Source organism: Neofelis nebulosa, chromosome 11 (genome assembly GCF_028018385.1).
Source record: "Neofelis nebulosa isolate mNeoNeb1 chromosome 11, mNeoNeb1.pri, whole genome shotgun sequence".
Lineage (NCBI taxonomy): Eukaryota > Metazoa > Chordata > Mammalia > Carnivora > Felidae > Neofelis > Neofelis nebulosa.
Window position 1 is genome coordinate 17,316,134 of NC_080792.1, and position 27,512 is coordinate 17,343,645.

At 41.6% G+C, this 27,512-nt stretch overlaps 1 protein-coding gene across 3 annotated transcripts in view; it reads right to left on the bottom strand.

Moving 5' to 3' along the window:
• Positions 1–6,999: 6,999 nt before the first annotated feature.
• MALT1 (MALT1 paracaspase) overlaps positions 7,000–27,512 on the bottom strand; it is a 62,253-nt gene continuing 41,740 nt past the window's right edge. For all 3 annotated transcript variants that reach the window (XM_058691947.1, XM_058691949.1, XM_058691948.1), the window contains 7 exons: positions 18,046–18,223; positions 16,456–16,530; positions 15,984–16,111; positions 13,477–13,626; positions 10,722–10,879; positions 9,500–9,625; positions 7,000–8,426 (listed from right to left, as the gene is read on the bottom strand). In XM_058691947.1, the coding sequence (XP_058547930.1) occupies positions 7,986–8,426; positions 9,500–9,625; positions 10,722–10,879; positions 13,477–13,626; positions 15,984–16,111; positions 16,456–16,530; positions 18,046–18,223 (1,256 nt within the window). In that variant the 3' untranslated portion in view covers positions 7,000–7,985. The remainder of the gene's footprint in view (positions 8,427–9,499; positions 9,626–10,721; positions 10,880–13,476; positions 13,627–15,983; positions 16,112–16,455; positions 16,531–18,045; positions 18,224–27,512) is intronic.

A 27,512-nucleotide genomic window follows, 5' to 3' on the forward strand; every position in this document is an offset into this window, starting at 1 on the left:
CAAAATATGACACAGAGACACAAAATGAGCAAATGCTGTTAGAAAAATGATCCCTACGGACTCGTTCCACAAACCTTTAATTTGTAAAAAAACCCAAAAACCCAACAAAACCCAGTATGTGTGGAGCACAGTGAAACAAGTCCGCCTGTATCTGCTCGGTGGCCTCCTGAACGCCTCCCTTTAACGGGGAGGTGAGACGCCCTCACAGCTCAGTGGGACTTTTTTTCTTTCCCTACTTTCTCAGCCTTGTCACCCAGCTGGTATGCGAAACAGCTGTGTGTGAGAAGGTCCCCAAGCAATGGTGGGGTCTAGTGAGAGGAGATGAGATCCACTGATTTCTACCAAGAAAAACAGGCATTTTATGTCTATTTATTTTGAGAGAGAGAGAGAGAGAATGTGCCATCAGAGGAGGGACAGAGAGAGAATCCCAAGCAGGCTCTGTGCTCAGTGCAGAGCCCGACGTGGGGCTCGATCCCAAGAACTGTGAGATCATGACCTGAGCCGAAACCAGGAGTCGGACACTTAACCGCGGAGCCACCCAGGCGCCCCTACTGAGAAACTTTTTACACAAGCCAAAGGTAACTTGGAAAGGCGGGGTGTAAAAGGATAAAAGTACAGATGCTCTGGATGAAACAGAAAGGGGGGGACCCCCGTCCCACCTACCAGGGACAAGCTATTCTGAACAGTTTGGAAACCACCAGACTCAGGTGTGAGGAAGGGAAACTGGGAGGGGGACAGGGCCACTTACCCAAGCTGGGGCACAGGACGGAGGACGGCGAGGTCAGATAAAAGTGTCAAAACCCAAGTCTGGCAGCAAGGGGGACGCATGTATATACATACATGTGTACAGAGTATAAATCAGGTACATAGTGTATCATCAGTCTTCAGGGAAGACAAGAAATCTTTGTAACAGAGTCATGAATGTTCTACACAAAGATGAAGTGGTAGGACTAAAGATCATGAAAAGACTTAAAAAAAATGTATTTTAACACCTCTCCCTGTCAGAACTCTGTTGAGCATAATACAGCAACATTACTGACTTTTAGGTCAATACCTTTAGAAATGCTTGGAATGTGACCTGTGACTTTCATCTTTAGAGACTGTGGGTTCAAGCCCCATGTTGGGCTCTGCGCTCCACAGTGTGGAGACTGCTTGGGATTCTCTCTCAAATAAAGATAGACAGATAGTCAAAGCCTGGTGCTAGCAACTTATTAATGTAGGAATAATCAGCCAACCATTTACTTAAAATGCTGTTCAACAGTGGACTTCAAGCTGTATTACAAAGCTGTAATCATCAAGACAATATGGTACTGGCACAAGAACAGACACTCAGATCAATGGAACAGAATAGAGAACCCAGAAATGGACCCACAAACGTATGGTCAACTAATCTTTGACAAAGCAGGAAAGAATATCCAATGGAATAAACACAGTCTCTTCAGCAAGTGGTGCTGGAAAAACTGGGCAGCGACATGCAGAAGAATGAACCTGGACCACTTTCTTACACCATACACAAAAATAAACTCAAAATGGATGAAAGACCTAAATGTAACACAGGAAGCCATCAAAATCCTCGAGGAGAAAGCAGGCAAAAACCTCTTTGACCTTGCCCACAGCAACTTCTTACTCAACATGTCTTCAGAGGCAAGGGAAACAAAAGCAAAAATGAACTATTGGGACCTCATCAAAATAAAAAGCTTCTGCACGGTGAAGGAAACAATCAGCAATCAGCAAAACTAAAAAGCAACCAACGGAATAGGAGAAGATATTTGCAAATGACATATCAGATAAAGGGTTAGTGTCCAAAATCTATAAAGAACCGATCAAACTCAACACCCAAAAAAACAATCCAGTGAAGAAATGGGCAAAAGACATGAATAGACACTTCTCCAAAGAGACATCCAGGTGGCCAACCGACACATGAAAAAATGCTCAACATCACTCATCATCAGGGAAATAGAAATCAACACCACAATGAGATACCACCTCACACCTGTCAGAATGGCTAACATGAACAACTCGGGCAACGACAGACGTTGGTGAGGATGCGGAGAAAGAGGATCTCTTTTGCATTGTTGGTGGGAAGGCAAGCTGGTGCAGCCACTCTGGAAAAGAGTATGGAATTCCTCAAAAAATTAAAAATAGAACTACCCTACGACCCAGCAACAACACTAGGTATTTATCCAGGGGGTACAGGTGTGCTGTTTCGAAGGGGCACATGCACCCTGATGTTTATAGCAGGACTATCAACAATAGCCAAAGTATGGAAAGATGGATGAATGGATAAAGATGTGGTGTACACACACACACACACACACACACACACACACACACACACAGTGGAGTATTACTTGGCAATCAAAAAGAATGAAATTTTGCCATTCGCAACTACATGGATGGAACTAGAGGGTATTATGCTAAGCGAAATTAGTCAGAGAAAGACAAATATCATGTGACTTCACTCACATGAGGACTTTAAGGTACAAAACAGATGAACATAAGGGAAGGGAAGCAAAAATAACATAGAAACAGGGAGGGGGACAAAAACTCTTAAATATGGAGAACAGAGGGGTTACTGGAGGGGTTGTGGGAGGGGGGATGGGCTAAATGGGTAAGGGGCATTAAGGAATCTACTCCTGATCATTGTTGCACTATATGCTAACTAACTTGGATGTAAATTAAAAAAATGAAATAAACATTAAAAAATAAACATTACAAAATTAAAAATGCTGTTCAACAAATCTCCAACATGATGCAAGAATTGGGAATTACTTTAGATTTGTGGTAATTACTTTAGGCTTAGCTATTTTATAACAGGTAGAATAAAAAGTACCTATGTATGCATCACTCATGACATTAAAAAATGCATGGGGCACCTGGGTGGCTCAACTGGTTAAGCATCTGACTCTTGGTTTCAGCTAAGGTCATGATCTCACGGTTTGTGAGTTTGAGCCCCGCATCAGGCTCCACACTGACAGTGCAGAGCCTGCTTGGGATTCTCTCTCTACACACCCCCACCCCTGCCCCGGCTTGCTCTCTCAAAATACATAAACTTAAAAAAAAATCTCTTTTAAAAAATGCATGAAGTCCTGTGCATTTTTAAACTTGATAGCATTTATGAAAATTAAAAATGTGTTCTAAATACAAATTTATTGAGTCTTAGCATATTTATATTAGTCAATGTGTAGGTCTATATTTGAAAATTATATAATATCTGTTCCTTTATAAAAACTGAAAAATCCAGGTAAGCAAAGACAAATAATGCCAGCAGAGAAACACTGCTAATCAATTGTTTTCAGGTGCAGACACACTGTATTTATTTATTTATATTTTTAATTTTTTTTTTTTTAACATTTATTTATTTTTGAGACAGAGAGAGACAGAGCATGAACAGGGGAGGGGCAGAGAGAGAGGGAGACACAGAATCCGAAGCAGGCTCCAGGCTCCGGGCCATCAGACCAGACCCTGACGCGGGGCTCGAACTCACGAGATGGTGACCTGAGCTGAAGTCGGACGCTCAACCGACTGAGCCACCCAGGCGCCCCGACACACTGTACTTTATACTAAATAACTGGTGATGTTCAATTTCCATGCTTTTTTGAAAGGTGATTTTGGAGTGAACAAAATTCAGTTTTGTTTTTTGTTTTGTTTTTGTTTTTTTGAGAGACAGAGAAAGTGAGCAGGGGAGGGGCAGAGAGAGTGGGAAAGATAGAATTCCAAGCAGGCTCCACACTATCAGCACGGAGTCCGATGCAGGGCTTGAAACGTGAACCATGAGATCATGACCTGGGTAGGAACCAAGAGTTGTACGCTTAACCAAATGAGCCACCCAGGAGCCCCAGTTGCAACTTATTTTTAAAAATGTTTTAACTTTTAGTTTTTTAAAAGGTAAGCTCTACACCCAAAGTGAGGCTCGAACTCACGACCCCAAGTATCAAGAATCGCACGGTCTACCAACTGAACCAGTCAGCCGCCCCCATTGCAACTTATTTTAGAAGGCAATACTACATTGCCAATATTAGAGTGCTGTGTAGGAAGCGTCCTGAAAACAAATAATACACGCCAAACCGTGAGCATACTGACCGGTATGGCTTTGGGAAAGCCAGATTTGAAGAATGATGACCCTTGTCTCACTACTGCCAGCCCTGGAGAGTATTAGAAGCCCTTGCATGTTATATCCTTGTCCCCATACACAAAAGCACAGACAAGCTGCAAGGAAACAAAAGCACAGACAAGCTGCAAGGGCGCACTTCAAACCAAACTACTATTGGGTGGTGAAATGAGCAGACTCCTTCTTTGTAAAGTGACTTGGTGTCAGTGATGCGAAAATATTTTTTAACGCTGTCAAACTGCAAAAAAAATTAAATGCATTTTTACAAACAGTCTCATATTCTGGGTATATTTTTCTTTGCTAATTAATATTTTATCAGTATAAGACATAGGTCATAGGAGCTAAGGGAAAATCCTAAAAATATACAGATTTTGGTCAGGCCTGGATCAAACTCACAATGTCAAAACAGAAAAAGAGGTTGAAATTGCACAAGAGTAATTTGTAAGTTTTGCGTGTTTGGCATTAGTTAACAGTTAAAAGCAGTGATGATATATACTCTATTAGTAGGCGAGCATTCAAGTAACAGGAAACAATTTAAAATTTATTAGGCATTTTGTTTAAAAAAAAAATCAGATCTTGGAGCGCCTGGGTGGCTCAGTCAGTTGAATGTCTGACCCTTGATTTTCACTCAGGTCATGAGCCTTGCGTGGGGCTCCGTGCTTGGTGTGGGGCCTGCTTAAGAGTCTCTCTCCCTCTGCCCCTCTCCCCTGCTTGTGCTCTCTCTCTCGCTCTAAAAAATACATAAATAAAAGTATAAAAAATCAGATCTCCTTCTGATAATAAACTTGTGCCGATCTATGTGTCAATCTATCAATTATCTCAGCTGTGGCTACATGATCAAATCTCCGGAGTCTGACAAGTCCTCAACAATTGTGACAACTGAAGAGACCACCTCATCGTTGCTTTGTGTGCAAGTAAGAGGTCTGCAAAGTAGCAACAGTGGGGGTATACGATCCATCTGGGGCTGACCCAGGACTTTTTGTTGAAAAGATTACTCTTCCTTATTGAATGCTACTGGCACACTTGTGAAAAATCAATTGTTCATAAACGTTATTGATTTCTGGATCCTCAGTTATATTTTATGTTCCCGAAACCCATGTTTATCCTTATGCCAGTACCACATTGCCTTGGTTACTGTAGCTTTGTAGTAAGTTTTGAAATTGGTTAAGTGTGAGTCTTCCAACCTTGCTCTTCTTCAAGATTGTTTTGGCTTTTGTAATTTTCCATATGAATTTTATCAGTTTGTCAGTTTCTGCAAATAAGCCAGCAGGGGTTTTAATGGGAATTGCACGGACTCTGGAGCATTCTGGGAGCATTTTTATCTTAACAATGTGAAGTCTTCGAATCCATGAACAAAAATGAATTTCCATTTATTTAGGTCTTCTTTAATTTCAACAACGTTGTTTTTTCACCTTGATGCTATTGTAAATAGAATTTTAAAAAAAAATCTCAATTTCAGAACATTCACTGCCGATATGGAAACAAAACTGATCTTTGTATATTGATCTTGTATCTATCCTGTGGTCTGGTGAGCTCATGTAGTTTTTATTTTATTTTATTTTCTTACAATGATGTTTTTTTATTGAGCATAAGTTGTGTATTTCTTTTTAATTTTTAAAATTTTATTGAGCTCATTTAGTTTTTAAATGAATTTCTTAGAATTTTCTACAAAACAAGTTTATGTAATCTGTGAATACATAGTTTTACTTCTTTTCCAATATGGTTGACTTTTCTTTCTTTTTCTTGACTAATTTCCCTGGCTAGAAACTCAAGTACAATGTTGAATAGAAGGGGTGAGAAAAAACATCCTTGTCTTAGTCCTGATTTTGGGGAGAGAACATTCAGCATTTAGTCTGTTGCCATTAATGATGTTAGGTGTGGGGATTTTGTAGATGTTCTTTATATCATGTTGAGAAGTTTCCCTTTTATTCCTGGTTTGTTGACTATTTTTATCATGAAAGGGTGCTGAGGTTTTCAAAGCTCTTCCTGCAACTATGAAGACAATTAAGTCAATGTGGTAAGTTAGTCCTTTATGAACATGGTTGCATTGATCCTCATTATTTTCGATCCTATATTTACAAATTTACCAATTTGTATCTCAGCTTGTTTGTAATCCCCACCTCAAAACTGTTAGCACTTCTATGATCATTCACAGGCATCTGCAGACACACGAAATTTAGAGCTTCCTGATGTGCGTGTTCTCCGTGGAGCTGAACAAGGCAATGCTCTGCCTTCCTGTTCCAGGTCCCCCCAGACGTGACCAGAAGATGAGGGGGCAGGGGGAGTGCAGTGCAGTGCAAAAAAGTTCTGGTTCTGGGGCTAGTATGAATCCCAACTCTGGCAATTATTAGTGGGGTGGCTTCAGGCAAGTCACTTAATATTTCTAAACTTCGTTTTCTCTTTTGAAAATAAAACCATATATACCAGGATAAATTGTCTTCAGGATTTAAGATTGTAATCTATTTGAGATATGTATACACACACACACTTCCCCTAGGAGCAATGGCTCTGTATTCACTAATTCAGTATCCACAGTGACTTCATGGAATGTAAATAATGTGAATAAGGTGAATGCTGTGACTAACAAGAAGCATCTGCATATGACGTTGAATTTTGGATGTTAAACCAACCTTGTATTCCTGGGATAAATCTTACTTAGTCATGGTGTAAAATCCTTTTTATATGTTGCTAGATTCACTTTGCTAGTATTTTGTTGATGACTTTTGAGTCTATATTCAGAACAGATACCGATCTGTAGTTTTCTTGGATGTCTTCACTGGTTTTGTATCAGGGGAATACTGGCCTCCTAAGATGACTTGGGAAGTGTTCTCACTTCCATTTTTTGGGGAGAATTTGCAAAGGATTGGTGCTAATTCTTTAAATGTTTGGTAGAATACAGCAGTGAAGCCATCTGGGCGTGGTATTTTCTTTGTGGCACGTTTTAAAGTTACTAATTCAGTATCTTTGTTATTGGCGGTTGTCTTTTTCACTTGCTTTCGGTAGAACCAACAGTGGTAAGATGATCTCTCAAGGCCAGTACAATTCACTAAGAAAATTAACGTTATCGAGGAAGACATATCCAGTGTCTGTAGGATTCAGATAAGCAGCTGGCCAGGATTATCCAGTGGTAGAACTGTCCTGCTGTCTTGCTCTAACAGAGACAAACATTTCATCATCTCTCGTGCTTTCACGACCTTAGGAACAAGAACTTTCAGCCTGTTTACAGAAGATTTAGATACAAACCTGTTAACAGACATTTGTAGTAAAGTCATATAATCACAAATTAAAGTTTGCACATTACTAGATTATATACAGACATGCGTATTTACATATTATCTTTAAATCTATCTACAAAAATAATACCTGTCTCAGAACCTGTCAGGAAGGCAGTATGTAGTGGAATAAACACTGGAATAGAAATCTGGAGATCTCAGTTCTGGTGTCAGCCCTCACTTCAACAAGATGCCACAATCTGTTTCTCCCACTGATAAAACGAGGTTAAGCCTGATGATCACCAAGGTTTTTTTTCCTCATTCTAAAAATACAAGGACTTCTTCAACAATAATGTCATTCCCACTGTTGTCACTTCCGAGTGCTCGAAATGAAAATACTTTTGTTCTAAGCACATCCACACTGCATTCTTACGGAACAAGCCAACCAATTCACCAAATCTTACAAGAAGAGGAAGAGGAAGTCTGTGGCTAAATAACAGAATTACAACATCTCAAGGTCCTGGGTTTGCCATGAAATAGCCACTATTTTAATCCTCTCTCTCTACAAAAATGTATTTGTTTTTTCGTCACACCTCACTTCCTGTCGGTCCCGTAGCACAGGAGGCGTGTAGTCATTATGGTTGCTTTCAAACACAAGGAGGTCACTTGTCTGAAATTCGGAGCCCGTCAGAGAGACTGAATGGCATCTCATCCGTTGTCTCTACTGGCACATTACTTCTCCCAAAGCGACACGAGTCGCGGTGGGAATGGGGACTTGAGATAAATGCATCCGCGGTCCGGCTGCAATGACAACTATCTGATGGCAAAACGCTGCTTGAGTTACCAAGATGCGAGTGGTAAAGAGCGTGGAAGGAGTCTTGAGACGAGTGATACTGTCCAGCCCCCGTCGAGGTGGACGCAGGGCTCTGGTAAGGGCCGTTACACATGACACACGTCTGGAAGCAAGTCTTCCTTCCCAAACCCCGGTGAATGTCCAGTTTGGCAATGAGGGGTTTCCCAACATTCACTTCCTGCTTCTCCTCTACAGTATCTTCCAGTCCTGAGTACTGATACGACACACACACTGTGAAGATTAGATGTTCCTGAAAAGGAACAGGGATAAAGTTATTTTTATCAACTGTGAGAGCACATCGGTCTCAGAGTATCCCTGACATCTACAAATACACACAGGACCACACAACAAAATCCACGGTCACTCCCCTTTCCCAGCTTCCAATCCTCAAGGCCCGTTTACACCTTCCCTATACTAAGCGACGCCGGCTATAATCATGTTCCCTTTCCTTCATTCGATACTTTGAATTGGTAGAATTCTAGTACTTACTACTGACGGTAGTCAGAATCACAGAGACCTTCTACTGTATTCTGGAGGAATAGTTTAAAGGTGTTTTCCAAGCAGTGGGGCTTGGGAAACTTACCCAACTGGTGGAGATGGGAGAATGGTCCTTTAAGGAGAAAACCTGACTTTACGCCCAGGCCAAAAGTTTAGCGGTTTTAAAAAGTATTATGAGATAATAATCCATGGTCACAGGTGGAAAAGTATAACTGCATCAGATCACAGGCTTATTTCACAGACAAAGGAGACTGAAGAAGATTAGCTATGAACAGGGTGACGATAGTTTGTATCTGTTGTTCCAACTAGAAAATGATTATTCAAAGATGCAAAGATATTTAAAAGCAGATTATGCTCTGTATCTCTAACTTTTTTGTTTTAAATGTTTATCTGAGAGAGAGAGAGAGTGCACACATGTAGAAGAGGGGCAGAGAGAGAGACAGAGAGACAGACAGACAGACAGACAGACAAAGAGAGAGGAAGAATCCCAAGCAGGTTCCATGCTGTCAGCACGGGGACTTGAACAGATCTCACAAACTGTGAGATCACGACCTGAGCCAAAATCAAGAGTTGGATGCTTAACCAACTGAGACCCAGGCACCCCTCTTTTCCATCACATACACTCTCACGTGAACATCTTCAGGCCATTAGCAGGGACAGAACACCACGCGGAAGGGGGGTCACTGATAAGACTGTGTATCACATATCTCTACTTCAATTTAACACTCAATGAAGCAGCAATCTATAAAGCGATACAACTGTCACACACCAAAATGAGTTTTCACTTTCATAAGATTAGCAGTTACAAACAGGAAAAGTAATAACCTTTAATTTTTGCAGTGAACTGAGCCGAGTATAGAGGCACTGCTTGGGGAGGTCCTTTGATACCAAATAGCTGCCAGTTTCCTCAGGCGTCCCTTTGTTTGCAGCTTTTGGATCAATGTCTAAGTCCTGTGAAAAGTAGCAGGCGTTGTTAATGAAATCAATGAGACTCACAACACTGTCCATGACAATAAAATATGTGAACAGGTATTTCTCTCTTACGAATTTTGGCTGAGTAGGTAAACTCTCATCCAGGACTAAACAAACAACAAAGACAACACTCTAGAGTACAATAGGAATTCTAAATTTTGCACACATATGCTTAAAAAGTTAGCTGTGCAAGGACAATTACTTCCAAACTATCCCTAGAGACACTTCTTAACCCACTCCAAGCTTCCTTTCACATCCAAGCCCCATTAGTGTGTGACTCCTGGATTCTCGTCCTTCTAGTCATCACTTTTGGGCAGGTGCAGCGGGTTATCTAGAAACAATAAACGGACAAGACACAGACAGCCCTTCCCTTTTCTTCTCTAAGAGACAACTCCTGGCCGAGGGCGGGAGATCTGTTCTGGAACTCCAAGGCAAAGGCCTCAGGTTCTGCCCTGACCAATGCCCAGAAAGCTGCCGGGGCTGGTAGAGAGACCTATCTAATTCTGGGCTTCAGTGCTGGAACATCTGCTCTCACACTAAGCAATGTCCTCCATGAAGCTTTTATCAATACCAAAGGTGATGCTCTGGATTTGTCTTGCACCTTGCTTACTTACTTCTCAATTTACTAAACTCATGTAGGAAAGAGGGATACTATTTATTGGCTTCTTTAGGCTGACACAAAATACATACTGTATCTTAATTTATGGAAAAACAAATTTCTGTGCTTCCAATATACTACCATAAGACTTTAATTAACAACAGTAGTTTTTAAAAGGAAATTATTTTTGACATAAGAATAACAAATTTTATTCCTTCATATTTGATATTCTACTTAGGGTAAGGGAAATTAAAGGCTTCTTTCCTGAGTGAAATTTGACATTTAGGATATTTTTGGTGATTAGTTTTTAAATATTATGACTACTGTCACTAAAACACAAATAAGTATTTACATAAATGGAATATATAGGTATTTATATTTCCTTTAACTTTACCATGAAGTTTCCAAATGTTTAGTTATTAGTAAGTGAGGCTGTAATCGGTATATTTTGAACCAAAGAAGAAAGGGGGGACTTACGAGAGGAAAATCTGTGACATAGGCATCGCACATTACTACGTCGGGCGGCTTGTGGACTATGCTTGTGTAGATTATCATGACGTTGGAGAACTCTGCGGCAAACCCTAACTGAATCTGGACGCCACACTGAAATTTAAGGCACATACTTTCTGGGAGTTCTGAAAAAGAACAAAAAGAACAACTTGTAAATAATCATTTGAGGAGTGCTCGGTAAGTTTTCGGATGATGAGCGACAGATAAATATTCTTTAAGGGCGAAACAGGGCTTTTGTTTTCACTCAGAAAGGTTCTGTAACTAACACACTGTTCAAAGACACATAAACACACATGCATACACTTATAGAAAGAGGAAAAAAAGCCCCATATTCCGCTGGTTGGTCAGGCAAATAAAAGCCTTTCATTTACTATTTCCTGACAGTTCTTGTCCCTCTGCATATATAATTTTTACAGTGGTAACCAAAAGTATCCATACAACTTGCGAATTTTCACTGCTGCCTCAATCTTCATGAAAATAGTTTTCAATAAACATAATGTTGCCGAATAGTTTGCTACTTTGAACAACTCCACTATTCTTGAATATCTATAGTATTTCTGGATTTTATTATTTTTCTACCATAGTTAATATTTCTTTTTTTTTTTTTTTAATTTTTTTTAACGTTTTATTTACTTTTGAGACAGGGAGAGACAGAGCATGAACAGGGGAGGGTCAGAGAGAGGGAGACACAGAATCTGAAACAGGCTCCAGGCTCCGAGCTGTCAGCACAGAGCCCGACGCGGGGCTTGAACTCACAGACCGCGAGATCATGACCTGAGCCGGAGTCGGACGCTCAACCGACTGAGCCACCCAGGCGCCCCAATATTTCTTATATACATGTACTTAATACTTTAGATACAGCTGCTGGACGGTTCCTCACACATGTGACATTCTCCACTCACGTAGACTGTAAATAGATTTGACGATACAATTTCCAAAATGAATATTAATTTTCAAAATGTTTACCTAGTTGATGAGATTAAAAAGGAAAAACTACACTGTCATAGTTTTAATTTTGTTTTCTCTCATTACTACTTAAGTTTACCATTTTTATATTTGTTTCTTAATTATTAATATACTCACAACTGTGTATATCGTTGAATTTGCATCTTTCGGTGAGTGATTAAGGGAGTCTTAATGTTTTTCCTTTTACCATTTTGTAAGAACTTTTTAAATTATTTTTAAATGTTTTATTTTATTTTTGAGAGAGAGAGAGACAGAGAGACAAAGAGACAGAGTGCAAGCAGGGGAGGGGCAGAGAGAGAGAGAGGGAGACACAGAATCCGAAGTGGGCTCCCGGCTCTGAGCTGTCAGCATGGAGCCCGATGCGGGACTCGAACTCATGAACTGTGAGATCATGACCTGAGCTGGAGTCGGACACTTAACCGACTGAGCCACCCAGGAGCCCCTTGCATGAACTCTTTAACGTAAAAAATACCAAACCTGTTACCAAAAACAGTGCTCTCTTTTCACACAAGCTACTCTGCCCTCTAGAGCCTGTTTGCCTTTGGTAAGATGACATATATCCGTGTGTAAAAGATAAGAAATAAGTATTATTTTAAGACCACAATCTTTTCATGATGTTTTAAAATATTTGGGCCAAAAACTTCCTGCAAATCAGGTTATAGTCTCAGTAACACAGACTCACTCAATAACAATTTTACTGAACACCTACTAAGTGCCAGGTGTGGTACAGGTAATGAGCAAACAGGAAAATACTGGACCAGACACTTCTAAACTTTTTTTTTTTTTTTTTAATTTGAAAGTCTAATTGGCCTCATTAGGCGATTTATGAATTGGGCAGCATCTCATCCACCAAGTAAAGAGATACTTCCTTAGTTTCATTTTATAAAAGGGTTTTTTGTTTTGTTTTGTTTTTTCTTTTTTCACTGTTGATCTTTACCACCGTGATTTTGCTGCTGTTGTTGTTTAGAGTTTTTAATCTTTATTATTATTTTTTAATGTTTGTTTATTTATTTTTTTGAGAAAGCCAGCGAGTGTGAGTAGAGAGGGGAGGGGGACAGAGGATCCCAAGCAGGCTCCGAGCTATCAGCACAAAGCCGGATGCAGGGCTCGAACTCACAAACTGCGAGATCATGACCCGAGCCGAAGTCGGACACTTAACCGACTGAGTCATCCAGATGCTCCTAGGTCTTTTTTAGAGGAAAAGACTCGTAGCAAATCCAAAATCTTCACTTGTCAATGATTTAAACTTACTTTTTCACTAAACACACAGAATTACCAGTAGTAATTCATTATGTTGTAGATATGATTTCCACTCTCTCTTTTCTCCTGCTCACCAACTCACTGATTCCAGAGTCAGAGAGAGCAAATGCCCAGTGATATTTATGAGCACATAGTATTTGCTGACTAGCATGCTTGTCTCCTTACACGTGCGACCTCATTCAACATCAACAACCGTATCAAGTGTTATTTCTTGTCCCCATTGATAGACAACATGCTTACCAAGGGGCAGAGACAGAATCAGAACCCAGGCCTGTCTGATTTTTCAAACAGCACACTTCCAGCAGCTCAGAATATGATAAAGTCTAAAGGACTGTATATTAGGTAGATTGTTTAGTCTTGGGTTTGCCCACCATGCTAAAATGTTTTCACTACAAAGTTGAGAAGAAAACGATTTATCCAGGAGGAAAAAACCTCCTTCATGATTTAATACAAGCACATTATAGAACAACGTCACAAAAAGCAGCCATCACCGTACCGTGTGCCTTGGCCCACTGCAGATTCCGCACCAGAGATTCCGCAGAATATGCTGTTCCCTGTATTGGGTCAGTAAGTGCTCTCTTTTCAGACAAGCTGCTCCGAATCTCCAGAGCCTGTTTGCCTTTGGTAAGGTGACACTTACCCATGTCTAAAAGATAAGAAATAAGTATTAAGACCACAATCTTTTCATGATGTTTTAAGTACTTAGGCCAAGAACTCCCCTGAAAATCAGGTTATATTCTTAGTATCTATCACTTATTCACTCAACAAGTATTTACTGAACACCTACTATGTGCCAGGAACGGGTCAAAGTAATGAGCAAACAGATGTGAGAGAGAGCGAGCGAGAGGGAGACAGAAAGAGAACATGAGTGGGGGAAGGGCAGAGAGCAAGAGGGAGACACAGAATCCGAAGTGGGGTCCAGGCTCTGAGCTGTCAGCGTAGAGCTGGACGTGGGGCTCAAACCCATGAACTGTGAGATCATGACCTGAGCCGAAGTCAGACACTTAACCGAATGAGCCACCCAGGCGCCCCCCTCAAAAATTTTTTTTAAACGTTGGACCAGCCCACTTCTAAAGGCCCTTTTAACTTTTATCTTCTATAATTCTATTACCAAATCCCTAATACTTTAAACCTTAAAATTCACAAAGAACTGAAAGTATATTTGTTTACTGAAAGAGTAGTCCTCATTTTATGTCTGCACTCCGTTGGGAAATACACGCAGTTAGTAAACAAATGACTATTTATCTACGAGAAAGTTAAGATCCCGTGCCACCTACACCTCAGATATCTTTATTTTGAGAGAGAGAGAGAGAGAGAGAGAGAGAGAGAGAGAGAGAGAGAGAGAGAGAATGAATGAATTCCAAGCAGGCTCCACACCCGACATGGGGCTTGATCCCAAGAACCATGAGATCATGATCTGAGCCAAAACCAAGTCAGACACTTCACTGACTGAGCCACCCAGGAGCCCCTACCACGCATATTTTAATTTTCACTCAAACACGGGCATTGGTAAGTAGTGTATGCCAATGTTTTAGGTTTTGAACTTAACAAAAAAGTTATGCCATAATGTGTTTTCAACCAACCTATTTTAGACAAAGACTTATAATTATTGATAAATCTCCATTTAAACTTACAAAGCTATATATTATTTACTATGAACAAATTATTTCTCCTACATCTATATATATTATTATTATTAATAAAGTTATAAACTAATAGTATCTGGTCTTGGGAAAGTAGTTACTTATCTGGAAAAAAAGAGGTAAAACTAAGATTCTTTTTTTTTTTTTTTTAAACTAAGATTCTTAAAATAAATCTTTTTAAATATTTATTTGTTTTTTTTGGGGGGGAGGGGCAGAGAGAGAGGGAGACACAGAATCTGAAGCAGGCTCCAGGCTCTGAGCTGTCTGCACAGAGCCCAATGCAGGGCTCGAACGTAGAGTGAGATCACGACCTGAGCTGAAGTGCGACGCTTAACCACCCAGGTGCCCCAAAACTAAGATTCTTAAATAGAAGAATCTATCCTGAAATAGAAGCCTCATATATAAAGCAGATAAAGGCAGACTTTTCTGGCTGAAGCAGGATGGCAGGAGGAGGTCCAAAGCTCTGGCTGTCTATGTTACATGGGAAAATGGTGAAGTCAGGTGACCCAGCTACAAGATCTGCACCGATAAAAACATGAAAATAAAGGTGACTCATGGCTCTTAGGGTAACTCTCACATACCTGATACTCAAGCTGCCATCTTTGGAACACCCAAGAAACTCCAAATCTCATGGGCTGGTTTGCAAAAGAACTGTTTTTTGGTATGACTTTTATTATTTTATTAAAAAATTTTTTTTCTTTATTTCTGAGAGAGAGAGAGAGAGAGAGAGAGAGAGAGGGAAGGAGGGAAGGAGGGAGGGAGGGAGGGAGAGAGGGAGACACAGAATCCGAAGCAGGCTCCGGGCTCTGAGTTGTCAGCACAGAGCCCGATGTGGGGCTCCAACTCACGGAACTGCAAGATTGTGACCTGAGCCAAGGTCAGATGCTTAACTGACTGAGCCACCCAGCGCCCTGAAAGCAGAATTTTAAAACATTGAGTACATCAAGAAAAAAATGAACCCAGACTCTTCCACCAGGCCTCAAAATTTCTGTACGGCTGTATCTCTAATCCTCAGAGAGGATGCTCTCTGGACCAGGTTTCTGCAAACAAGCAGACAGGGCAGCACCAGGCACGAGGCACAGAAACGAGGCACACAACTCGGAGAATGAAACTTCACCGATTCCACAGTCTTGCCTGCGATCAGCGCTGCGGCTCAAGTCATGCTGAGCAGAGGGCATAAAGCCAAGTCAACAGGGAATGAGGAAGGGGGCGGGGGGGGGGAATTAAATGGAGTGTTGCTGAACACTGCCTAAATTTTTGTTTTTTATAAAATAAATACTAATTCCAAACCTGCACAGTAATAGTAGGAAGAAAATAATTACCAGACGACCCTGAGTAGCTTTCTCTTTATTTATTTTACCTTCTGCAACTTCATCCAGTAACACAGTAATTTTCTTGTCTTCTAATAATCTATCTTTTAAAAATTTCATGAAAATTCCATTTGCCAACCCAGAATGCTGGATTTCAAAAGCTTCTGCCCCTTGACACCTTAAAAAACAGCAAAAAGACAAATTAAAACAAAAAGAAAGGAAACACTTGCCACACGGGCTTGCATAAATACGGATGAGCTTCATTTGCTTCTCAGCCTCCTGCATGACATCTTAATTAAACAGTTAATCTTTAAGCAGGAACTACATGCTCTGGTGCTTAGTGAAAAGAAGATGTCAGGATAGGAGGTGCTAAAGTCAATTCTTTAAAACTTCTTATCGAGGATATCAAAGAGGAAAATTTATGCCTACAATTCTATGGATCTGTCTAGGCTTCTAATCTATAATCAAAAAGAAGTCATGAAAAATGAAGGCATCTTGAACATAAATATAAAATTTCCTTACGTGGCGTATCCAAACACAATGTTGGCGGTGACTTTTAGTGCATCCAAGATCGGGATGGTGTCATCATAGTCATTTCTACATAAAAGGGAGGAGGAAGGAGGACAGATACAAATGTGAAAAAAGTTAAACAGCATTTTGGAGAGCTTTAATAATATAATGGAAAATATAACACTATTGTATTACATATGATTTAAAATTATAGATTCAAAATTCCTTTATCAAATTAGCCACATATTTACCCAAAATAATCCAGGGCTCCTATGCTGCTGAGAGGGCAGACGGCCACATCCTTTCTCTGCTTAGCTTTAAACAGGACCAACATCTGAACTCTGGCATTGGTTTTTGATTGGTAAACGCTGAGCAAGCACAAACTCTATTTCTGAGAGGAATTAATCACTGGTTCTATTCCTTAATAACACAGTGGCCAACAACTGGGATCTGAAGCTTCAAACATGAGGTTCGGCTACACTTTCTATATCTGGGAGACCAGGGCTGACAGAAGCCCCACCTGACCACGGGTGTTCTTTCTGTCAGTTCCTGGAGGAATAACTGAGAGACGACTGGAGACACCTACAGGCATTCTGAAGAGCTGAACCTTCTGGAGTGTGAATAAATACCCATGCCCTTGGGGTGCCTGGGTGGCTCAGAGTTAAATGTCTGACTTCGGCTCAGGTCATGATTTCACGGTTTATGAGTTCGAGCCCCGAGTCGGGCGGGCTCTGTGCTGACAGCTCAGAGCCTGGAGCCTGCTTCAGATTCTGTGTCTCCCTCTCTCTCTGCCCCTCCCCCATTCACACTGTCTGTCTGTCTCTCTCTCAAAAAATAAACAAACATTAAAAAAAGAGTTTTTAAAAAAATAACCATTAAGAAAAATTAAGAAAAAATACCCACGCCCTTTAGTACCTCACTTTTGTTCTATAGCAAATAAGAAAAAAGTTAAAATCATTAAATACACATGCAGAAAATATATTTTCCTCTAGTGTCCTTCTTGGTCAGTTTCAATCTGTAATTACAAATTCACAAGTTTGGGGCGCCTGGGTGGCTCAGCCGGTTAAGCTTCCAACGTCGGCTCAGGTCATGATCTTGTGGTTCCTGAGTTCGAGCCCCGCGTCGGGCTCTGTGCTGACAACTCGGAGCCCGGAGCCTGCTTTGATTCTGTGTCTCCCTCTCTCTCTGCCCCTCCCCAGCTCATGCTCTGTCTCTCTCTCTCTAAAAAATTAACGTTAAGGGGCACCTGGGTGGCTCAGTCGGTTAAGCGTCCGACTTCAGCTCAGGTCATGATCTCGCGGTCCGTGAGTTCGAGCCCCGCGTCGGGCTCTGTGCTGACAGCTCAGAGCCTGGAGCCTGTTTCAGATTCTGTGTGTGTCTCTCTCTCTGCCCCTCCCCTGTTCATGCTCTGTCTCTCTCTGTCTCAAAAATAAATAAACGTTAAAAAAAAAATTAAAAAAAAAAAAAATTAACGTTAAAAAAAAAAAAAAACAATTTGCAAGCTTAGGTGGTTCTTAGAATTCCCAGGTTTGCCTTAGATTTACTTGTCAAGGCTGATATTTACCTCAATCCAATGAGCTTCATTTAACACAGACAGCTTACCTTTTCCTACACATGTCCAACAAGAACACGTTGAGTCCGGTTTCCTTTTCTTGCATCAATTTCAGTATATTTTGTACACAGAGACAGTTTTCAGACCTATATGGATTTGGAGCATCAACAGGGACCATAAAGCTGTTCCCAAAGTTTTCGTAACCATGTCCTGCATAATATAATAATCCTAGAAAAGAGAAAAAAGGGGTAAAAATTAACTCTAAATTGCACTCTGAATACGCATGCAGCACTCTTGTGCAGTCTTTTATTTTCTTCAAGTTAATGCAAGCTTATTTAAGAGATACCCAACTATAAACACAGTCAATGTTAACTAAGTTTGCACTGAAAATTATTTCGACAACAGTCTTTAAATACTGTATTTAAGGGGCGCCTGGGTGGCGCAGTCGGTTAAGCGTCCGACTTCAGCCAGGTCACGATCTCGCGGTCCGTGAGTTCGAGCCCCGCGTCAGGCTCTGGGCTGATGGCTCGGAGCCTGGAGCCTGTTTCCGGTTCTGTGTCTCCCTCTCTCTCTGACCCTCCCTCGTTCATGCTCTGTCTCTCTCTGTCCCAAAAATAAATAAAAAACGTTGAAAAAAAAATAAATTAAAAAAAATACTGTATTTAAAATTTTTTTTTTTTTTAACGTTTATTTATTTTTGAGACAGAGAGAGACAGAGCATGAACGGGGGAGGGTCAGAGAGAGAGGGAGACACAGAATCGGAAGCAGGCTTCAGGCTCCGGGCCATCATCAGCCCAGAGCCCAAAGCGGGGCTCGAACCTTCGGACCGCGAGATCATGACCTGAGCTGAAGTCGGACGTTTAACCGACTGAGCCACCCAGGCGCCCCAAAACTGAAGTATATTTTAGTTCATAAAAATGGTATATTTGTAACCAGTGGTATAATACGGAATGCAGATTTATCTTATGTTATATAAAAAAGAAAAAGGCTAAGGACTTCTTTGTTGACTCATTTGTCTTCTCCATGAGACCAGGAGTTCCCCCAGGGCGGGGACAGTATTATCTCTATCTGTGGATTCCTGGCACACAGCAGGAGCTTAGTAAGTTTTTAATGGATGAACAAATAAACTTATTTAGATGACTAGTAACTACTAAATCCAGTATAGGATATTCTATGGGCAAAAAAAGGAAAAACAAATCCCACAGGCATTTATATACATAATTAGTAAGGGCTATAAAAATAAAAACGTAGTCTTTAAAAAAAATGATTATTTATTTATTTTGGTGGGGGGGGTAGGGCAGAGAGAGAGGGAGGGAGAATCCCAAGCAGGCTCCACGTGCTGTCAGCACAAAGTTCCACGTGACGCTTGATCTCATAAACCTCGAGATCGTGACCTGAGCTGAAATCAAGAGTTGGACACTCGACTGACTGAGCCACCCAGGTGTCCTTAAATGTAGCTTTTTCTAAGAAGGGAAGGAAAATCTGATTTCATGGATTATTACTTTTTTTTTTTTAAAGATTTAAGTTTATTTTATTTTATTTTATTTTTTTTTTTTTTTAAATTTTTTTTTTCAATGTTTTTTATTTATTTTTGGGACAGAGAGACACAGAGCATGAACGGGGGGAGGGGCAGAGAGAGAGGGAGACACAGAATTGGAAACAGGCTCCAGGCTCCGAGCTGTCAGCACAGAGCCCGATGCGGGGCTCGAACTCACAGACGCGAGATCGTGACCTGGCTGAAGTCGGCCGCCTAACCGACTGCGCCACCCAGGCGCCCCAGATTTAAGTTTATTTTAAGAGAGAGTAAGAGAGAGCAGAGGAGAGGCAGAGAGAGAAGGAGGGAGGGAACCCCAAGCAGGCTCTGAGCTGTCAGCGCAGAGTCCAACGTGGGGCTCAAGCCCATGAACCGTGAGATCATGACCTGCGCTGAAATCAAGAGTCAGATGCTTAACTGACTGAGCCACCCAGGAGCCCCATTACTACTTTTTCTTTTCGTTACGAGATATAAATATCATTAATTTTCCATCTAGAGTCTCTTGAATTAATAATCTAAAATTTACATTCATTTTAGTAGTCCATAGGTGAGTCATTTCTTTACTGAGAAACGATACTATAAAAACTGCACCAAACGACTCTGAACATTTTCTTGAAAAGATGTTTGTTTTGGCTGTAAAAAACAAAAAACAAAAAACAAAAAAAACCCCAAATATCAGTATGGGCTTCCTTATAAAAATATTTGATAGAAATATTTGTGAAGATACATTCCCCCTAGGCACGCAATCTCTAAGGCTCACTGATTTTGCTCTGTCAGCGTCCTGGATATGATGACTTCTTTCTACGGCTTTCTGACATTAATAGTAAAAAGGCGCCAAGCTGGGGAACAACAGAGAAGCTGCTCCCTGCACCCACAGCTCCAATTCCGAGCAAAGAATCTAGCTTCGAACAACTTGCTCCATTTGGTCCTCCAGGGCAGAACCCAGGTCTATTTTTCTTGAACTCTGACTAAAATGAGAAAAACGGTTCTTTCATATGTAACATTTCAGGTAAAAAAAAATGACAAAATGGGGGGCACCTGGGTGGCTCAGAGAGTTAAGCGTCCAACTTCGCCTCGGGTCATGATCTTGTGATTCACTGAGTTCGAGCCCCGCATCCACAGAGCCTGCTTTGAATTCTCACTCTCTCTCTCTCTCTCTCTCTCTCAAATAAACATTTAAACTAATGACAAAATGGGCACATCCATGTATTCAGTGTGGGTTTATTCTATCTCATCTGTGTCCTGAATGAAAGAAATGAAAGAGAAAAGGAAGACGAGGTTCCTGCCCCAAGGATCTTGCAACTCATTCAGACCTGCTCATGTTGTTAAAGAACACAGAAAGTCAGCACACAATGAAATATCATAAATTATGTGATTAAGGAAACCTTGTATGATCTGAGTAAGGTGCACGGAGGAATCGGTGTGAACGGAAGCAACCACAGGTGGTCTTGGGAGACTGGGTACAATTCGGAAAACCAGAGAAAGAGCAAGGGACGTTATGGAACGGAAACAAACCAGGAGTGGGCCTGGAATGGCAGCCAAGAGAAAGGAGACCAGCCTGGCAAGGAATTAAATTATCCCCGGAAAGAAGAGGGGCACTGACACGAGCAACTTGAAAACCGTGACGCAGGGAGTGGATGTAATTCACTAAGCAATGAAGACTGAGTGAGTGAAAAGCCAGCCCGAAGAATGAGAGCAAATACTTGCAAACAGTAGATCTATAAGGACAACCTGTATCTAGAATACATAAAGAACTCTTCAATTCGACCATAAAAAGACAAATAGCCAAGTAAAAAATGGGCAAAGGATCTGAACAAACATTTCTCCAAAGAGGATAGCAAACAAATAAACACACGAAACGCAAAACAGAACGAGATCCCACATCACGCTTACCAGGACAGCTACAATAAACACACAGGCGTGAACACGTGTTGGCAAGGATGGAGAGAAACTGGAAGCCTCATTTACTTCTGGTGGGAACATGCATTGGTGCAAGCAAGCAGTCAGGAAAGAGTTTAAGCAGTTCCTCAAAAAGTTAAACGCAGAATTCCCATATGATAAAGCAATCGCAGTCCAAGGTGTATACAGCCAAGAGAACTGAAAACCTATGTCCACACAAGAACGTGCACACGAGTGTTCACAGCGGTGTGATTCAGAATATCACCCAGAGGCAACAACCTACGTGCCCACCGGCTGATGGATGGAAATGTGGTACATCCTATACCATGATTATCCAGCCATAAAAGTAACGCAATGACACGGACGAACCTTGAAAACATTATGCTGAGAGAAAAAAGCCAGGCACGGAAAGATTCCATTCTACAAAATGGCTCCAAAAGGTGAATCCATAAAGAAAGAAAAGCTGCTGTTACCAGGGGTTTGGGACAAAGAGGAATGAAGAGTGACGGCTAACGGACGTGGAGATTCTTTCTGGGGTGATGAAAATGTTCTGGAATTAGGTGACTGATGCAAAACTGTGAATACGCTAAGGCCACCGAACTGTACGTTTCAAAACAGGAGAATTTATATACTTCTTTATCAAGTACAGGCACCCCTCACTTTTTTTTTTTTTTTAACATTTATTTATTTTTGAGACAGAGAGACAGCATGAACAGCGGAGGGTCAGAGAAAGAGGGAGACACAGAATCTGAAACAGGCTCCAGGCTCTGAGCTGTCAGCACAGAGCCCGACGCGGGGCTCGAACTCACGAACCGCGAGATCATGACCTGAGCAGAAGTCGGACACTCAACCAACTGAACCACCCAGGCGCCCCACCCCTCCCTTTTTTAAAGTTTGTGCCACGCCACTCTGCCTTTAAGAGAGACCCACATTATAGTGTCTGGTTTTGCAAACCAAAGGAATCTAAAGAGGACTTTTTTTTTTTTTTAATTTTTTTTAACGTTTTATTTATTTTTGAGACAGAGAGAGACAGAGCATGAACAGGGGAAGGGCAGAGAGAGAGGGAGACACAGAATGGGAAGCAGGCTCCAGGCTCTGGGCCATCAACCCAGAGCCCGACGCAGGGCTCGAACTCACGGACCGCGAGATCGTGACCTGAGCTGAAGTCGGACGCTTAACCGGCTGAGCCACCCAGGCGCCCCTAAAGAGGACTTTTTTTAATGATTATTTATTTTTGAGAGAGACAGAGGAAGGGAGAGAGGGAAGGAGAGAATGAGCGGGGGAGGGGCAGAGAGAGAGACAGAATCCGAAGCAGGCTCCCGGCCCTGAGCTGTCAGCACAGAGCCAGATGCAGGTCCCGAACCCACGGACCATGAGATCATGACCTGAGCCAAAGTCGGACGCTTAACTGAGCCACCCAGGAGCCCTGAGACGTTTTGCTTTTATGAAAAAAAGGCAAAAAGCAGAAATGGCATTTAGCGTTTGTTTGCAGCGAGTCATTTGGAGGCAGAACACAGCCAAGCAGAGAGAGAGAGGCACCGCCGGCTCCTTCCCCGGGATCCACACTCAGCATCCCGGCAGCAAACTGCCAGACCTGAGCTGTGTCTGTGAGCATCTGGGTTGTATCTCAATGTATCTTGTGCATCCGTCAGCAAGATGTGTCCGGAGGTACCAGAAAAGGCTGTCTGGGCCTGGGAACGCTCACATCGCGGGAAACCTGCGTCCAAAACGGGACTCTCTTCCCCATCAGTCTGTTCACCGCTTCTAAAAGCAAGGTATGCTCATTTCTAACCTTCACGACTCTGCCTCAGTTACTCTCCCTCCTTCCCATCTACCCACATCATGGCAATTCCTCAAGGGTTATCTCACGCTCAGGACCCTCAGCAGGTCATAACCTGGTTTCCAGCTTTCTGACACTTCGGTCTCTCCCTGCTGGGAAGCCATGTGGCAGCACTCTCTGACACATAATCACACGCTGGCTTTTAGGGACACCTTACAGTTCTATGCGTATTTAATTTCTTTGGTAAAAATGCTCATAAGAGACATTAATCTTATACGTTTGTATAGCTTTCTCACGGTTCTGGAAATACGTTCATATACATGAACTGATTTTAATCCACGTAACAATCTTTAAATGATTTATATCCATATTTTATAGGTGAGAAAATGAAAAAGATAAGTGATTTGCTTACAATCATACAGCTGATAGGTGTTCCAACTCCAAAAAAAGCATTTTTAATTTTGTCCTCATTATATTAAGGGACTTAGAGTTTTGAGAGTATAAATCATGCTCTTTATTTTCCATATCTCCTTCGACACCTAGCATACTCCTTTATCTGTGCTACGGATATATTAAGGAATTCGGTAAATACTTTCGAATGCATTAATTAACAATGCAAACCAATCAGGAGAGAGCTGGATCCAGAGAACTTTCTAGAAAGGGCCTGATTTTCAGTAGAAACGGTACCATTTCTACAACTGATGTTACTTAAGACAGCCAACCAGGCAGCTTGAGTATTGTCCCCACTGTTATCATTTGACACATCTGCCTCTAGCGAGATGTAACTCGGGAGAAGCAGCAAGTTCAAGGGAAGGTTTAAGCTCCGTCAACCAGGGTGACCTAAGCATGGCCCGTTATTTCAATGCCATACGTCCCACTCGGCAATCATTGAAATTAAGGCACTTACAGGAACAAAAAACCTTTCTCTGCCCCAAAATGACTTCTGGAAAGTGGAAGCATTTTGTATCAAAGTCTACATCCAAATAGTATGGCAGGAGAGTAAACATTTTTATGTACAACAAACTAGGCCAAATCACTGTATTTTCAGAATTCCATCTCTATTACTGCCAATTAATTTAATCAATTATCGCATTACTCAAGGGTAGGCATCTTTATAAAATGACATCTTTATAAATAGGCATCTTTATAAAATGACAAAAGTTTTTTTTTTTTTTTAAGTTTATTTACTTATTTAAGTAATCTCTACACTCAACATGCGGCTTGAACTCACGACCCTGGGACCAAGAGTCGCCAGCCGAGGTGCCCCAAATGACAGGAAATTTAATGTGGTTACAAATATAATCCTGTCCATTACACCTTTAGGGAATCCTGTTTCTTGGGAACATGATTTCCAAGGACATAGTTTATTACAGATGTTTATTCTTGCCTACAGAGAAGAGAATTGCCGAAACGGAGGACGGTCCCACCGGAGTTGAGCTGCAGTGCACCTAGCACGGTGCTCTGACGAGGACAGTCACTGCCACCAGCACTGTCACCGTCAGCCTACATAGCTCTTCCTGTGTGCCAGACGCTGTCTGAATAAAGTGCTTTAGTTGTATAGTTATCACCTCCTATAATCCTCGTATTTCTCGTAACCAGGCGGTTATATTATCACCCACCTTTTACAGATGGAAATACTGACACACTGAGAGGTTTAATGGTTCATGTAAATCCACATGACTAATAAGTGACGGAACCGGAGTCTGGATGCTGGCCAGGCCAACCACTGTGCTATACTCCACGGTCTCTTTATAAGCTGCTGCTGGCTTTCTAGTTAACTTTACTCTCAGAAAATATAAAATGTCAGTGAGCTGGTTTTCCATGGCTTCGCTACACTATCATTTAAAAAACTCCTTTTTTTTTTTCTTCCAAATGAAACCTTAGGCTGAACCTTAATACATAAAAACATATGAAAGCTGGGGTTCTCTAACTGAGGCCTCGAGTGGAATGCTATCTGGTTCGAACCTCGCATCTAAAGATGCAGACAAACTGGAATTCAGGAAATGATACCGATAATACTTTTACTGTGCCAGGCACGGGGATAATTATTTTACCTTTATTTATTCTGCAATCACTTCGTTAAGTTAGTCTATCCATTTCATAAATCCTTTTTTGCTTATAAAAGTTAAATAGCTTAGTTACGGTTCCACACTAGTCAGCAGAAAAGCCGGAGCGCCGAGCACGAGCGAGCCGACTTAAGGCCCCCGCCTCACCACGCAGCTCTGAACTGAACGACTCCTCCAGGGTAAACGAGACTTGGCCATATTCTGACCAGACTCCAATATCCTTCTCCACCAAAGCACAGCTGAACCGCTGCAGGTGGAGAATGCAGGAAGGCACAGTGTGGGGTGGGGGGGGATTTCAGTTACTCTCTCTCATAGCCATCTACGTGTGACAACTAGAAATCTTTACCTTCACCTGTCTTCAAGGACGTGTAGTAGAGATCAGTTATTTCTGTTCTCAGAGGGTGTTTTTTAGGTTTATGTATGTTTTCAAAGTGAGTTACCTACTTTCTGTTTTGGGGCAACTTTTGCTTCTTCCACCAACCCATGGGCGACATGATATAAAAGGGCATGAGCCTGGATGCATATGCTTTCCGTATCTGAAGTCGTTCATGCTGAAATTCTCCCACGGCTCTGCCTTGGCCTCCCCCACCCCACAGGCTGTCAACTGGAGGTGAAGGCGCAGTGCAGGAGGAAGGCCCTGTGACGCGAAGCCTCTGCCACACTTACGTCTGCATCAGATGTGCCTGATGCCTGGGATACGCACAACGCTTCAAAACAGAAAACTTTAACATTTATTTATTTATTTAGAGAGCCGAGAGCAAGCGAGCAGGGGAGGGGCAGAGAGGAGAGAGGGAATTCCACGCAAGCTCTGTGCTGTCAGTGCAGAGACTGATGTGGGGCATGAACTCACGAACCGTGAGACCATGACCTGAGCTGAAATCGAGAGTGGGCCACTCAACCGATGGAGCCGCCCACACGCCCCGATGGTGTTTTTGTATCGGGGCAAAGCCTCAGCACAAGCTGAGCTCTTCTGGCCACAACTTTTTAATATTTCTGGTTTTCTACTTTACAGGCGCAATTAAAAGTTTTGGTTTAAGCTAGACAAAGGACTTAAAGCTAAGGTGACAATTTCAGTAAGAAATGAGAATGAGGGGCGCCTGGGTGGCTCAGTCGGTTGAGCGTCCGACTTCAGCTCAGGTCACGATCTCGCGGTACGTGAGTTCGAGCCCCGCGTCGGGCTCTGGGCTGATGGCTCAGAGCCTGGAGCCTGCTTCCGATTCTGTGTCTCCCTCTCTCTCTGCCCCTCCCCCAGTTGCACTCTGTCTCTCTCTCAAAAAATAAATGAACACTAAAAACAAAATTAAAAAATCCTTTGAGCCTCATTAGCATTTCCACCAAGCTTACCTCATCATATCAGTCTCATTACAAGTAAAAGGCTGAATTTAGAAATTAATCTATTTAGAAATTACTGAAGTAAAATAATTTGAAAGATATAAAAGCTTTCAAACGGATACTTTTTATTTATCACCAGCATGCCTAATAACAGGCCTGGAAATGCCACTTCCCTGGCAATCAAATGTGATCGCACTGCATCACAGTCCCACCCCCTGTGAAATACAGCCCAAATGAGCCCGCCGGCTGGCCTGCCTTTTGTGGCTATACTCATTAAAAAAAGTAAGTTACCAAAGAGATTACTTACTCCTGACAACATACTCTGTCTCTTTAAAAAATCTTTACCATATACGTGGTGTTCTTAACATATTTAAATGAGGGAATGAATAAAATGATTACAAATTTACTGTTAGAATTTTTGTGGAGGTCCACCTTTAACTATGTTTGTACAGAGCTTTAGTTTACAAACTGTTTTCGTATGTTTCATTCACTAACAAATCCTTGCTAAATTCCAGTTCCCATTAAAGGATTAGAAAATGCCATGAAATAGTTAGCAAAAGGAAACAAACATAAAGAACGTACATTCGGTTACCTTTCATACTACACACACACACACACACACACACACACACACAGCAATACTGTACATATATGAGTATACAATTTGCCATTTGGCCATTGAGCTTTACTGTACTTCAGCTCTCATCAATAAAAACCAAAATCACCGAAGACAGGAAAGAATTATTCTAATAAGAACAAAAATGTTTTCACAAGAGACATTAAAGTAAAGACACTGAGTTAATTAGTTATTCACATGGAGCTACAGAACGAAGATCACATCCATCGTCTTTACAAGAACAAAACTCTTCCTTCACTTCAACAACATGTTCACTTCAACAATGATCA